Here is a 15,813-nt window from a genome sequence, read left to right on the forward strand (position 1 = left end):
AATTCACAGCGGTCATAGTGTTTATCATCAACATCCCATTTTATCATAATCATGACCTCGCTCTGAATTATTGTTATACTCAGCATATATTTTCTCTGAATGCAAGTTGTATGCAGTTTCACCAGCCCTTATTATTTCATAGCCATCATTTTGCTATTTGCTAATTGGTACCTTTCAAAGGCCTGCAGGCAGAAAGAAATCTTAGTTACCTGGACCTCCCACATTCAAATGTGTCTATGTTTTCTGCATCCATTAGGTCCACAAATCCAGTTTTCCTATATAACAAAAACCAGTTCTTGAATAATTTCATGCATTTATCTTCAGTTTAATCCTGAAGAAAACTGAAGCTGTGTCACATTCTACATGGTATTCCACTGATGTTCGGTACAATACACAGCTAAATTATGAAAGGGGGATGCTGCCTTCAAATGTGGAGGGAACTGTACTGGGGAACCATGATTCCCGATGTATTTCTGTGGGCTTAGATGCCGCTCACATCCAATGCATGGAGAACTCTATACCAAAGATGCTCTGAAATGCTAGATGCTATTAAATTAAGAATTTTCTGCATACTGACCAGTCAACTCCCCCCCCCACAAAGTTCCCCTCCCTGTGAAGTTATCCTATTAGAATATAGGGAAAGGGCCTCTTGGATGGCATACTTACAATCCAAATTCAATGCCAAGCAATGGGCATTAGATAAGCCAGATGTGAAGCTGGCCTGCTCCAACAGGGAAGGGATGTGGCTTATGGCGTATGGTCCCTAAGACATTTGAAATATTCATAGAATCATATTGTGTCTAGTTCATCTGTCTTAAAGGCATCATGGAACTCTTGTAGCAAGAAACTAAACAACTACTCCACCAACACACTAAACACAACATATTCCGTTTTTTCCTCCAGTTTCCATGGTGTTATGATAAACTGATATCCCACTCTCTCTTAAGAGTGGTAAAATAAAATCAGCACAATATATTGTCAGAAATCAACATGGTGTTATGATATATCTAGGGTAAGAAACCAACAGCACACAGACAATATGTTCTCCACGTGCTATTTTGCATGCTTTTCTCTCAGTTAGGTTCCTGCAATTAATTGCAAAAAGCTCCACTTTCATGACAATGCAACTTGATCAGATCATACGAAGAGGTTGGCAGTTTCTGCTATATCTTCTTGTGGAAAACAGACCTGTCCACCTCTTAACACGGCATCATCCTAGACAGGCCCTGCATGTGCATATAAATGTAGACACCTCACTACTGCAAAAAGGTCCATAAGAATATTTTTAAAAAGGGAAATGTCACTAAAGATACCAAACATGTAACAGCCTAACAGAATGAACTTAATATGGTATACAACCATGGCTGATTTATGACTGGCAGAATTGTTGCCTGGATCACTGACTGGAAACTTACCATTGGAGCGGTGAATACAGGTGTGCTGGTTATCACTTAGGAAAAAGCCTTCTTTGCACTGGCATTCATAGCTTCCCATAGTATTGACACAGATCTGCTGGCAGCCACCATTGTTATCCAGACATTCGTCAACATCTAAAGAAAGGTATTTTGATAAGGGGTGTTAGCACACATGGAGAAAGAGTATGTCTAGAGCCAGAACCCAGCAAATCATCATCCTGGCCCAATTCAGATATAACAATCTTGGTTTGATAAAGTGAGTGAGAACAAGTGCTGTGCCCAAGTGCCTCCGACCTTCTCTTCCATGTCATAATGCAAAACATTGCAGTTTGTCAAACAACAGCTTCACGCTACATCCCAAGTGGGAAACCATGCAGCCTTTTTTGTTCTTCTTCTTCAACACAAAGGTAGAATCATATCAAAACATGGCTGCTTAGGGAGGAGCCCCGATTAATCTTCTGATCTTGGAGAACCAAAAATTCACCAGGCCTTGAGCAGAAGGTCTGAGAGATTCTTTTGTAAGATAAACAGACTTAGGGTTGGTGGATGAGGCCTAAGGAGGACTCTGATAAATTTGAAGGCATATAGATAGGCATCTTCAAGTACAGTAATACATAAATTGTTCTTTTGAAATTCAGGGCCTTCCCTTTCTCCCTGACATCTTCCACCTTTAACTCAGGACTACAGTGCTGCTACAATCTGTAAAATGGAAATAGCAATGATTTGTCTCACAGATTAAAAATGTGTTATTGGATTAGACCACAATCCCACCTAGTCCTTCACTGTGCTTTCAGCACTGCAAATGGGATAGAATTTGGAATTTACAAGCTGGGCATGAAGATGATGTCCCCAGAGCCATACCAGCTCTTCTATTAAAAAACTATTTTCATGACTTCTCCGTTTGGCCGGGAAGTGGATGGCAGGATGGAGAAGATACCACGAAGAGCCGTTGTCCACTAATACATTCCCCTCCTTGTCCCCAAAGTGCCACATTTACTGAAAAAGTCCAGGTTTGTAGTACAAATGCACAGCTATGCATGGCCAATCCTTACACAGTAGGAAGGCCTAAACTGTTAATTTATTTTAAAACCAATTAAATCTCAAACCCAATGTTGACCTCTAGATTTTGATTAACTAAATCGGGGTGGCCTTTAAATTAAGTGTTAATTAAGTGTCTTCTTCTTGGGGTGGATTTGACCACCCATGAGCTGCTCTCAGCACGATGTATTTCACTTCCACAACCTGGAATATCCTTTGGAAAGCAAAGTTCCATGGTATGTTAAAAACAGTAGCCAATTGCTTATCCAATGTAAAGTGCATTGAATTTACTAGCCTGAAATTATCTGTCATCATCACCATAATGTAATTGGGTACTCATCTCTTTTCACAGTCCTAACCCCAAGCCTTTCAAATTTAGGCAATTTTAGTTCACTTAGTGAGGCTATTTGAGGAAGCAAATTGTTTTCTGGATCATTCAGGCACTGGCTAAAAAGGCATAGGTATTGCTGAAGCACTTTAAAAATCAATACATAAATGGAAGCATCTTTTTACAGATATTGACGCCGCCCTAAGGAATGAAAAACCTTGTTCCTGCCGTTTTGCAGACTGTAAAAGCTGTTCAGTCTGTCTGTTTAGCATCTACTTGAATTACATCCAGCTTCTTATAACAATGTTTGCCACATGTAAAGGTCCATTAGGTCCAGTTGCGGACGACTCTGGGGTTGCGGCGCTCATCTCGCTTTATTGGCCGAGGGAGCTGGCGTACAGCTTCCGGGTCATGTGGCCAGCATGAAAAGGCCGCTTCTGGCAAACGAGAGCAGCCAGAACTCTAACTTAAAAATTTAAATTTAAATTTAAATAAAACTTAATCAAGTTGAAACTACTGTACAGTAGAGGGGTCAGGATTGTTGTGCTCAGGTCTTCTTTGCCAGCTTCCTATAGGCATCTGGTTGGCCCCTTTGGAGAACGAATGGGTCTTTCACCTGATGCAGAAGGGCTCTGCTTTTGTTCTGAGTTGCACCCTTGCTCTGCAGCATGCTTCCCCAAACTGGTGCCCTCCAAATGCGTTGGTGTTTTGGTTTCTAGTTCCCCATCCAGCCAAGGCTACATAAACAGAAACCTGTTTTTATTTGTGTTTGGCCACTATCTGGATCAAGGCAAGGAACTCAATATTTGTCTTCTGTTTCAGCAAGGTAATCTTTTGACTTTTGGAACAACTACTGCTTGTAGTGTTGAGTCTAGTACTTCTGGCAAAGCCCTTATTTTACATTAGCCATTTATTTCCTTTTAGCTTCAACTGAGTAATAATATTTAGAAAATAGTAAATGAGACAATGTGGTATCGAACAGTGGAGAAGGACTTGTTTACAGGCTTAAAGTAGTTAATAATGGCCAATTGTCCCCAAATGACCTCTAAAACTTCTGATGGTTTTCTGAGCAAGTGCCAAGTTTAAAAGATTACTTTTAAAAGTTGTAAAGCCTAATTCATGTTCATATCATCAAAACTCTCCATGGCTTGCCCACATATCCCTAGCAATTTTGCTCAGTCCTTCAACACCACTGCTGGCAGGTGACTGAAAGTCTCCTGCTCCCTAAATACTCCACACTTTCTTTCTTCCCCTTGCTGCTTCTGAGGACCAGAACTGCTTCTGAGAGACAACACCTGATCTTTAAGGCAGAAGGTAACTTGTTACTTCAACTAAATATAAAGATTTGACAGGCTGAATCACAATAGTGAATGCACAGCTTTTCTTAGACTTCAGTTGCTAAGAATCAGTTGTTGCACTTCAGGTTCTAGAGTAGGTGGTAAAATGCTTAACTCAGTTTCGGTTACTTCCCTCTCATTCCTTTACTTAGTTATGACAGGGTGTGACAGGTTTTAGTGACTGCCTTAAGGAAATATCTAATTAAAAGGTATCTCATAAAGCCACCATTAGGTTTACTATTTTTGAAGTCACTGAAACAGGAGTGAAACATTCCTGTTTATGATCGGAGACCATCCAGTTGACATTGTGTTGCCTCACCTGAGGCCCAGCTGGTGCACCTGGCTTCTCCTGGTCTACACTTGGAAGTCCTGTAAGGAAGGGAGTTTGGGGAATAAGATGGCAGCACGGTCTGCTAGAGATGCCCCTCTAGCTGGGTGGGCTCTTGAGAAGGAGAAGAGAAACACACTCGCAAGGCTTGATTCCGAGAATCTTTCTTGCAACGGGGCACAGCCTGCATGGGAGCCTTTAACAAAGTGGGGTGAACCTGTGGTTTTATTTTTAATCTAAGAGAATTAGATTTTCTTAGATTACAGAGAGCAGGGATTAGAAATCAGGGGTGGGAAGCCGGTGGCTCTCCAGATCTTGTTAGACTTCAGTTCTTGCTGCCATAACCAATGACCAAGGATGATGCGAGCTGGAGCTTGGAGGGCCACAGGTCAGGCCCCCCCATGTTCTGATTTAGTGGCTTCTGGTGCTTCTTCTGCACAGCACTTCGCTTATCTAGCCGCCCCCCACCACTACCTGATGCTTAATGACTGTTGGGATTCCCTCATACATCTAAAAATGTCATTTGCTAATAACTTGTTTAGAGATTGGGTACTTCAGACTTTCAGGAGAACTCCCGGGTCATTTATGCACCGCACGTGACATTTTCTGAAATAAAATCATCAACAGGGAAGCACGGCCAAAGGGCAAAATGTCAGGGACAAGGGCACATCTCCAAACTTCCTCAGAAATTATCTTGGGAGTCCCAACCACACTGCAATGTCCAGGGGTGCACACAGCAGTGTTTATGTGTGTTTGTCATCCATACTTTGAAATTTAAACATGCTTTCAAAAACACCATAGCTGAGGCAACCATGAGTCTAGTCACTCACACTTAGGTTGTAATGTGGGATTCTCATAAATCAGGTTTAATGAATCAGAAACAAAGTATTGTACAGAAGGAGAATTAAGCAAGAGGCCTCTTTTTTTTCATTTCCTCTTACAAATATTTTATGTTTATACAACACACAAATCTTTCCCAAAGTTGTTTGGTTTTTGTTAACAACATTCCGTGTTTTAACACAGGGGGGAAAACCCAAGTTGAGCTGTTGGATAATAAAAAGACAAACAAACACCAGCAACAGAAACATTCATTTGGGGTTCTTATGACCCACACGTTGCACACAGCTGTCCAAAGGAAGAAGAAAAACAAAGCTAAAAAAATCAAAATGGAAGAAAAAAAACTTTGCTCTTTAATCACAGCAGTGATTATGCAATGTTAAATCAATTAATGCTACAACTTGTTGACATTTCACATCTGGTAGTTTATGAAATGATTTCCTACAAAACTGTAAATCTTCTCTCAATTGATGTTTGGGAAATTATTGCAATGCTTCACTTTAAAAGCGCCAGAAGTCAGGTAAAGTCTATTTTGTGAGAGGTTTTGAAGCAGCAAATAACCTTCCTATGTACAGATGTGAAGCGCGCATAAACTACAATAATGAAGACAAAGTTACCAGAAGTTGATGTGCTGTTAAAAGAATACTAAAGTTTCTTAGGTTTTTTTGTTTAACCATATTTTTGTATGGTCACAGTGCTGCTGTTGCAATTCCTCAGGCTCCAACAAGACAGTGGATCGTACTCTACCTGTTAAAACTGTAATGATTTTTTTTAGCATACTTAGCAATCTAAACCTCCCACAAATGTTATGTTACCGCATTTTAGCCTTCCTCAACCTGGCAGTCTTCAGATGTCTTACATTACAGCTCCCAACAGAACTCCCATCATCCCTAGTTAGCATGGCCAATGGCCAAGAATGATGGCAGTTGTGGTCCAAAATATATGAGTGGTGTCAGGTTGGAAAAGGCTATTTTAGACTAAGATCCTTGGCCTTTTTCATGCTCTACCACACTATGCACATCGATAGCGCTGAATAAATTATGATAACATTTGCATCAATCAATTCTTATGCTGCAGTGACGACAATGCAACAACAGAATACTCTTGCTCTTTATAAGCAGAGAATTAAAAAAAATCATATTAAGAACTGATCAGAACTGCGGATTTAGAAATAATACCCTGGTCCTATGCATGGTTACTCAATGCAGCTTTCTCCCTAACCAACATGCACAAGACTGCAGCCATGCAGTCCAATCCTATACATGTTCGCTTGTGCAACCCAAGGACATCAATTAAACCTACATCAAATGATTGCACCTGGAAAATAAATCTGAGAAGCCAGTATTGAAGAGCTATTGTTTTTTTCTACTCCAACAGATCGTGCTGGTTTTATGAAGGCATTTTTTAGTCTTTCCATTTACGTGTAAATTAAGAAGGCTTAACCTATTTTGCACTGGAGTCCCCAATGCTCAGCTGATAGTTGACCTCACCAGTGGAAAGGGATGATGGGAAATGTCAGCATGCACGTACGCAAACGCAAACACACACACACACACACACACAAAAACACTCCCCAAAGTGTGAGGGGAAGGAGGGAAAATCAATTAATCAATAAGTCAATGAAAAAGAAAATCAAACAAAAGAGAACATCTGGACAAACATGCTACTAGCTTGTAAGAAAACAAAGTATTTCCCTCATGCCCAGGAACAGAAAGTTTATTTCACCACTGGTTTCAAATGAAGTATTAAAGAAACCCGTGTTTCATGAGGCTAAATATTAATCTTGTGTCCACTGAACTGAACTTAAAATAATAATCTTCACGAAGAACTACTGCAATTTCAAGTGATTACAATGCTAAAAGCAATTATATTTAACCAGATGAGAATCTCACCATAGTTCAAATTCCCCACTGTGTCGTTTCTTGTTATATTTCAGAAATTCCTCAATAAAAATGTCAAATAGAAAATGAGTTGAGTTCCTCTAAGGACAGACTTGGAACTCTTCCAATATAAATGTGTAGCCAAGGAATCTCAACCAAAAAGGGCAGAAAGAAAGCTTGCTCATTCAGATTACAATGAAAAAAGATTTAAATAGGAAAGAGGGGGTAGATGACCCATTAATCTCATCTCCTCTAACCCAAACTCCTCTTATTAAAATGGAGAAAGCATTTCAAATTTCTTATGAACTATGGTTTAAAACAGCAGTCTTCAATCTTTCCAAAACCCAGGACTCACCAACACATGCATGTGGAGACCCATATCTTTACAAAATATAATAATAATAATAATAATAATAATAATACCCCGCCTATCTGACTGGGTTTCCCCAGTCACTCTGGGCAGCTTCCAACAAACATAAAAGCATAATAAAACAAAACCTCCAGATACAGGGCTGCCTTCAGATGTCTTCTAAAAGTCAGATATCCCTTGACATTTGATGGGAGGGCGTTCCACAGGGTGGGCGCCACTACTGGGAAGGTCTTTGCCTGATTCCTTGTAACTTCACTTCTCGCAGGGAGGGAACTGCCTGAATAATGCTGCATTTCCCTCGAGAGGTTGTGGACTCTTCTTCCTTGGAGGTTTTTAAGCAGAGGTTGGATGGCCATCTGTCAGGGATGATCTATTGAGCTTATCAACTTTTCAATCATGGTAATTAATATTTCAATATATGTGTTTTTTTAGGAAACTGATAACATTTTGAGGAATATATATGCATCCATTCACAACATTAATACAGTGGTACCTCGCAAGACGAAAATAATTCGTTCTGCGAGTGCTGTCGTATAGCGAATTTTTCGTCTTGCGAAGCACCAACGGGAGAATAGCGGTTTGACGAAAAAAAGGAAAAAAAATCGGAAATTTTTTCGTCTTGCGAGGCAAGCCCATTGAAAAATTCGTCTTGCGAGACAGCCTTCCGCTAGCAAATGCCTTTCGTCTAGCGAGTTTTTCGTCTAGCGAGGCATTCGTCTAGCGGGGTACCACTGTAATTAGATACATACATTTCAATGGAGATGTAGAAAATCACTCTTTACTTTTACCATTGTAGATAAAACCTGCAAAGATTGAGATCACTGAACACATGCAAAATGACTAGGAACAGGATTTCTCTCTCTTAAATAAACAGCAACTTGATAATACTGAAGGTTGCTAAACCACCTTCCCCCCCCCTTTCCCTTACAATTCTATATGTTTCAAGGAAATGACATAAACTCTTAACACTTTTTAAAAGAACAGTTCTACTTCCTTAATAGTTGAACTTGCTTCTATGATAAATGAAATTTAAAAGTTCCCATCATAAGTTGGACATTGATGGGTTCTGCAGCTCCTCTAAACAAATATTTGCTTAAAAATGTAAACAAATCAGATAATGCAAAACTGAAAGAATTATACAAAATCTACTCCAGAAATCCCTTCTTTGCCTCTAGTCACACTGAGTGCAGATTGACACCTTGAGGAACCTTTGGCGACAGAGTGGGAAGGAATCAGTGAGAGATACACACCCTCGGACAAATGGAAGCACCTTCTAGTTGAACAGGAATATTTTTGGATCCAAGCCAATGTTCTGTGCCATCCTATTTTAAAAACCAAAACCTTTTGGTAATTGAAGGTATCATTACAGAAAATATCTAGCAATCAAGGAAAGAGAAGGGCAATTTCCAGGCAGAACTGGATAGCTGTCCTTTACATATATTATCCTACAATTGCACAACCAAGGTTGGTGATTGCTAGAACATTTGTATGACTTTTAAGTGGAGCGATGAGCTGCTCTCTGCAGGACTGTACGCAAGCAGATACCACAGAAGGTAGACAGCAAGCATGCCTAACAGGAGTAGTTGCCAAAATACACTAAATTACCATTCAGTAATATTCTATTTTATCAAACATCCCATTTCAACAAATACCATTCATATAAAGCAGGTCACCACCTCTGCGCCTGAAAGTACCTTGCAAGCAGAATGACATGAGGAAGATGCTTCAGTTTGCAATAAATGGGTCTCAGCTGGTCAGCCATTAAATTATCTTGATCTCTTTCCCAGGCGTATAGCTACATAATTGCTGGTTTTGTCTATATACTGAATCCCGCTGAACAGGTGAGGCGCTGACCAAGCAATTTTGCTTTCACAATAACTCACCAAGGCAGTTGTGTCCATCATGAGCCAACATGAACCCATCGTAACACGTGCATCTGTAGTTGCCAGGAATGTTGATGCATTCGTGTACACAGCCTCCATTGTAGAAGTCATTTTCACACTCATCAATGTCTGAAAACAGAGGAGAAAAACCCACAATTCTGATTAGAAAAAAGAAAAATGGGAGGGGGGCAGTGCATGACAAACATCCTTTTATGCAGGGAAAAATAAAATGATTTACAATACTAGGTTACCTCTAACATTATAATTCCCATTAAGAAGAGTGCAAGAAAGTCATTCCTGTAATGCAAATCTAATGAGAAATGATATCTTCATTTGGCTACTTGAAATAGAGCATTGCGGGAACACTTCCTTGAAAACCATGGCTTACATTTTAGATAACAAGCTCCTCAGGTTTTCTAAAATGTACCTTGATGGCTGTGTGTGTGTGTGTGTGTTTAGCTATTTATCTGCAGAAGTCATGCAGCCATTGTTTTTATTTTCTTTCACTAGAACCAGCCAAGTCACATGGGACTTTACAGAGTAACCAAACATAAAGAAAGATGCCTGACCTTAATTAAATGTTAGTAGGTAGATGACAAAACAAAAGGAAAGGAGACGCAAGAGGGAAGTAAATAAATAAATGCAGTTATATACACACACAGAAACCTTGATGGTCAAGTGGGTTAGGATTCAGTGGACATTCCTTGTCTGTAGGCATCTGCCACCTCAACGGTCTGCTGCTGAAGCACAGTAAATGCTACCACCAGGGGCGGAGCAAAGCTAGCCACAAATCTGTTGGCGTTGTAAGTGTTGCAGATTCATTGTCCGTGTCTGCAGTCATGGGATTGCTGTCTATCATATGACTGTGTATGTTTTGAATCCACAAAGTGGGAAGTGACGGAGACAGGATGTTTGTGTTACTGTGTTCCATGAAGTGGGACTATCGTCCTTTGTTCTTTCTCTTTGCTGTCTGATGCTAGAGAGAGGGGGAGCCATGTTGCAGTGCTCTGTGTGTGTTTATATGTAAATAAAAGTAGATTAGCCAAAATGCTGAGTTGCTGAGTTCTGTTACGCAACTGCGCAAACTCTGTGGATCCATAAGTGTGCTGATGTTTCTTGGCATCAGTCACTGCGATGTTCGGGCTGAAGAAAGCTTTTGAAGCTCCCGAACAATCGCCCAGGAGAGAGGGAACATGCCAGTCGGGCATGTGTCTCTGCCAGGGTCCTACTCATGTGTAGGAAATCCTAACAGTAAGCCAGTCCATTCCTATTCCCTAGAGAAGAGCTGAATGTGGACACCATATGCAGCAAAACCAACGGGCAAGTAGCAGGGCTTTGTATACAGATGTGGTTCCACAATTCCACTTGGGTTGCCCTGCCTGGCTTCCTCACTCATTTGGATGAGGATTTATTATGTTTTGATACAGGCTTCATGGAAGAGTCAGGTTTTGAGTAAGGTTCCAAAGGAAGAGCATCACACAGGTACTTTGGGAGGAGGTTTCAAGCACAAAGGGCAGCAAGAGGAAATATGCAGAGTCCCAATAAATGGAGCGGGGATGGGGGGAGAGAGTTGTATTTTCATTGTTAAGTAAGAATGTTCTTTTAAAAATTACTGTGCAAATAGTTTCAAAAAAAAAAAAAAACAACCCTGAAGATGTTGACTGTAGAAGCCGAAACTCCTAAAGGAAATTAGGTGGGTAAGGGGGGAAACAAGATGGAACCTACCAAGATACAGCCATTATAACATGTCATTCCATTATCACATGCTGCTTAGAGATATGGGCTAGAGAAGTGTTTTTGAACTTTATGCACATAAAGGATGTTTTATGGTTACAATGGAGTCATACATAAGAATAAAGAACAATAACTTTAAACAACAGTCTAGACACCCCTACCCTAAGAATTGTATCTGAGTTTGCCTGATGACAGACCTTCAAACCTGAGCTGTATTTGGACAGAATATATGTTTTTCTTTCATAGTATGCCTTTTTACAATTGGATCTGGAACTAATTTGGGAAGCATAAATTGCAATTGACTTTCAATAATTTATGTTCTTGAACCTCTGTAGAAATACAGCCATCAGGAAGCTGTCTGCCTGCATAAATCTTAAACATCTTTTGATCTAAATCAGCTATCCAGTTGCAAAACGTAGCACTTGGGGAAATCATGTACAGCACAGTTTGGATACTAAAATGGCTCAAAATGTAATGTTTTCATTGCTGATATGTCAGTAGTGGCCTACATGGAAATATTTATTCAGACATCTGAAGGGAATAGATACGCCCGCGTAATGTTGAAAGAACACAACTTGAACTACATGATGTATCGGTAAAGAAGTATTGGAGAGGAAATAAAGCGAGATTGCTTAAAGATTTGGAAATGTTCTATCAACATGTGGCAATTCATAATCTATATTTTTGTAATGCTTATCTCAGAAGACATCAGAATGTTGTGTGCTTTCTTTAAAACAATAATAATTAGGGCTATCATTCTGTCCCATAAATTTTAGTTGATAAATCATTTTAACTGATTGATTTGTTATGCATACATAACATGAATAAAAATGATTCTGAGGGGAGAAAGCACATTTTTCTGTCTTTAAGATAATGCATGCATGAGTCAAAATAAATACGTTATTCTAAGAGGCCTTGTGTGAGATAGAAGGAGGAACGCTTCATCCAAGCACGTTTGTACATATTGGTAAATATGTGAATTAAAGGAAACAAAATTGTTTTTAATATCTGCTTCCTAATTAAAGCCCTTTTTATTAAATCAAAAAATCAATGTATTTATTTCTTCAGCTAAACTTTGCCAACTTGGAATTAACAGACTGTAGCTAGCAGCTTATTTACTCATAATAAGATCATTGTGGCTATAACTTATGTATTTCAAATGCATAATTTAACTCTGTAAGTCTTATTACAACCATGTAAAGTAGGTCAGTATTAATAACCCCAAATTGCAAATTAGGTGTCAGGGCTAAGGGAACAGTGCCTTGCCTAAGGCAATCAATGCATTTATGTTTGAGATTTAAACAAGCACTTTGCAGCTCATATTTTATGCTGCTACAATACGATTCTCAGAACCATGTAAGCAATTAAATGTACAATTAAAATGTTTTCAAAGTATTCCTAAACTGAGCTATATGAAGGTTAACTAACATATGGCTGGCTCTCCTCTGAGAATAAAATAGTGCATTAACTGACTGCAATGTTCTCAGCACTAGATGTTTCAGAAATAAAATGTGTTCATATGCAAAGCGCTACCTGGCTTGGAAGTGGTTCATTCACATTTAGTTGTGAAGTGGGTAACTGCGTGACGTGTGACTTTCCTCTACCTGCTCACAGTTCATGTGTATTTCAGGAATGGGAAGAAACTCTGCAAATGGTCAGCTTTCCATTGTTTTATATATCAGTAGTTGCTGAGAATGTTGCAAACACTTATTGAACTTCTTTATTGTCAGTGTGGTAGAGCCAATGACATAATTTTAACCGAGTCAAATGCTTAAACTAATTCAATGATTAATGGATTAAATTTAAATAGCAATACGTACAATGAGCAATACGTACAATGGACTGCAAGAAGATCAAACCTATCCATTCTCAAGGAAATCAGCCCTGAGTGCTCACTAGAAGGACAGATCCTGAAGTTGAGGCTCCATTACTTTGGCCACCTCATGAGAAGAGAAGACTCCCTGGAAAAGACCCTGATGTTGAGAAAGATGGAGGGCACAAGGAGAAGGGGACGACAGAGGATGAGATGGTTGGACAGTGTTCTCGAAGTGACTAGCATGAGTTTGGCCAAACTGCGGGAGGCAGTGGAGGATAGGGGTGCCTGGCGTGCTCTGGTCCATGGGGCCACCAAGAGTCGGACACGACTGAACAACTGAACAACAACAACGAGACCATCAGTACAGTCAAAAAACCATCAATATCTTTTGAGATAATGTAACAAGCAGATGTTACAGTAATATTCCAGAAACAATATAACAGAGCTGTATTGTTTGCGGAGCAGCAGTATTGGGGCGCAATCCTGATAAACTGTTCAGCAAATGCTGCTGTCCCAGAGAACATGGAAGAAATAACTTTCACATAACGGAATTTAGATCAAGCCACTAGATCTATTTCTTTGGAAAGGCTTTATTTAAGTTAAATTTCTCTGGCTTCAGAGTTAAATGAAAATGACTGACATTTAACAACAGAATGATGAAAGAACTCAAGAGCCTCAATTTACAAATAATGCATAAGATCTCATCCTGATTTCTTTTTTTAAGGTCTATTAAAATCTACAGGTGGGGATAATCTGTTCTTCATAGTTGCTGATGGAATTAATTTATGGTGTAACAGAAGAATATTTGCAGAATCAACTAACAATTTGAGTTTTCAGTGTTTATTCTAAAAAATAAACGATGATAGTGGGGTTGGCGAGAAAACAAGTGAGCCCTCAAATTTGCACTCACTGATCAAGCCAGGCTCCCATCTATCTACTAAACCTTTGGTTAATTAATCAAATGATTAAACCATTAAAAACTTGACCCCTATTTATAAGAACACTATTTGGGATAAAGTGTTAGTGCCAAAGCTGTATAACAGAAGACTCCTCTCCATTTGCCCACTTTTAGTAATTCTGCAATTATAAATCAATATCACTGAGGTCTGATGTCCACATTTCAGGAAAAAAATCAGAACACAGTGATGCTTGAACATTATGTCCTATGCTACTTGTGAAGACACAGGTGTTTGCATTCGCATTGTGCGATACAAGCAAAGTTGGAAAAACATTACAGGGACTTGGAACATTTCCTGGCCTTCTGTAACAATACACAAAGCAAGAAACCAATCTTTTCTCCTTCTCCTGAGTGCTAGAGGACCTGAGGACGGGAAGGTCAGGGACAGAGTCAGAGCAGCCAATAATGATAATCAAATCCCACCATAGCTTGTGAATTGCAGCCTAGATGGTCTTCCCCCCCAGGATGAGAGGAATCCAAACACTTCAAAAGATATTTGAATCGCACGATCATTTGTGGCTTTAAAGACTGGTTTCGCCAAATTAAAGACTCCCATTTCTCTCTACTTCTGCTCTCTACCCAACCCCAAAACTTGTGTGTTTCATTTAAAGTTTCAGACCTTTTATTTCCCAAAAATGAGGCGCAGCCATTGCTTCTTTATCCAGCAATCCTAGGTGTGTAACTCGTTGCCTCTGCCACCTGGGAGAGACTTGCTCGGGTTGCAGTCTGCCTATTTTTTGTACCTTCCCACATCCCCTCACTCCCTACTCTGGGTAACATCTTCCCAGTTAACGAGTTCTAGAGACCTCGAAAACAATTAACGGTATTGTCCAACTGTGGATTATGGAGTTGACCGTTTTTTGTACTTTCCCCGATCTATAATCATCCTTTTTTTGAGACTGGGTGACCAGAACTTACTGTAATTTTCTTACAGAAGAGACTCTAATGCCTCTCATATTAATTACCTTACTGAGGATTTTAAGCAGATTTTTCCTTAACTACAAAGATGAACCAAATAGAGACAACAAAAAAACAGGCAACCTTGAGTATATTTAAATTTCCTGAACCTCTATAGCAGTCAGTATATTCTGGCAGGCTAAGCGGTCACTCTCAACTTGACAAATAGAGTTTATCATTTTCTCCTCTTATTTATTGATGTATTAAACGTGAGATTCCCTCCCCCCTCAGACATAAACAAGGTACTTGCTTCATATCGAGGTTAATTTGATTTCCCATGGAACAAAGAAACCCATGCACGAACCCACTGGTTCCCCTTCCTTCCAGTGCTGAAGAAAGAGGCCTATATATCAAACATGGCCTTTGTTAAGATGAATGCATTTTGCCTCTAAACGCTGCGGCCTTGCAACTGACATGATTTTTTTTATTATTATAAAGAAATCAATTAGAGACCCGCCACATGCCTCTTTGTTTTTATTGCCTTCCAGTTGTCATGATGCTTTCAAGATGCTAGCGCCTGAGGAAACTGTAAAAATTTTAAAGGCCTAAGGACTGTTTCTATAGACAAGGTCAAGGGTGAACAATGGGAATGGGAGAGTCGAAGAAGGGAAACCTGGCCTTCATTAGGGCAAGCGGAAAAAGGCACAAGTGGAACAGCTTCCCAGGGCTTGAATTGCTTTGATAAAAGGAGGTTGAAGAAGAAGAAGACGATTCTGCTAATTAACATAGCAACGCTTAGATACTGTGCTGCCATCATTTGCAAATGGCCGCTGCTCAGAATTTTACAAACTGTACTTTGGGTGGCGGGAGGATGTATTTGGGGGGCTCCACCGACGGTCGAGACAGAGAGGCAAAGCATAAAACAGGCACGTCCAACTCCCAAGAGACTGCGATCTACTCACAGTATAAAAAGACCGTCTGTGATCTACCCA

The 15,813-nt window shown here is 39.8% G+C and overlaps 1 protein-coding gene across 2 annotated transcripts in view; it reads right to left on the reverse strand.

Moving 5' to 3' along the window:
- The window catches only part of SCUBE1 (signal peptide, CUB domain and EGF like domain containing 1), a 180,358-nt gene that overhangs the window by 135,654 nt on the left and 28,891 nt on the right, over positions 1 to 15,813 (reverse strand). For both annotated transcript variants that reach the window (XM_033148316.1, XM_033148315.1), the window contains exons 3-4: positions 9,417 to 9,545; positions 1,416 to 1,550 (exon numbers count right to left, since the gene is read on the reverse strand). In XM_033148316.1, the coding sequence (XP_033004207.1) occupies positions 1,416 to 1,550; positions 9,417 to 9,545 (264 nt within the window). The remainder of the gene's footprint in view (positions 1 to 1,415; positions 1,551 to 9,416; positions 9,546 to 15,813) is intronic.

This window comes from Lacerta agilis, chromosome 5, assembly GCF_009819535.1.
Source record: "Lacerta agilis isolate rLacAgi1 chromosome 5, rLacAgi1.pri, whole genome shotgun sequence".
Taxonomy (NCBI): domain Eukaryota; kingdom Metazoa; phylum Chordata; class Lepidosauria; order Squamata; family Lacertidae; genus Lacerta; species Lacerta agilis.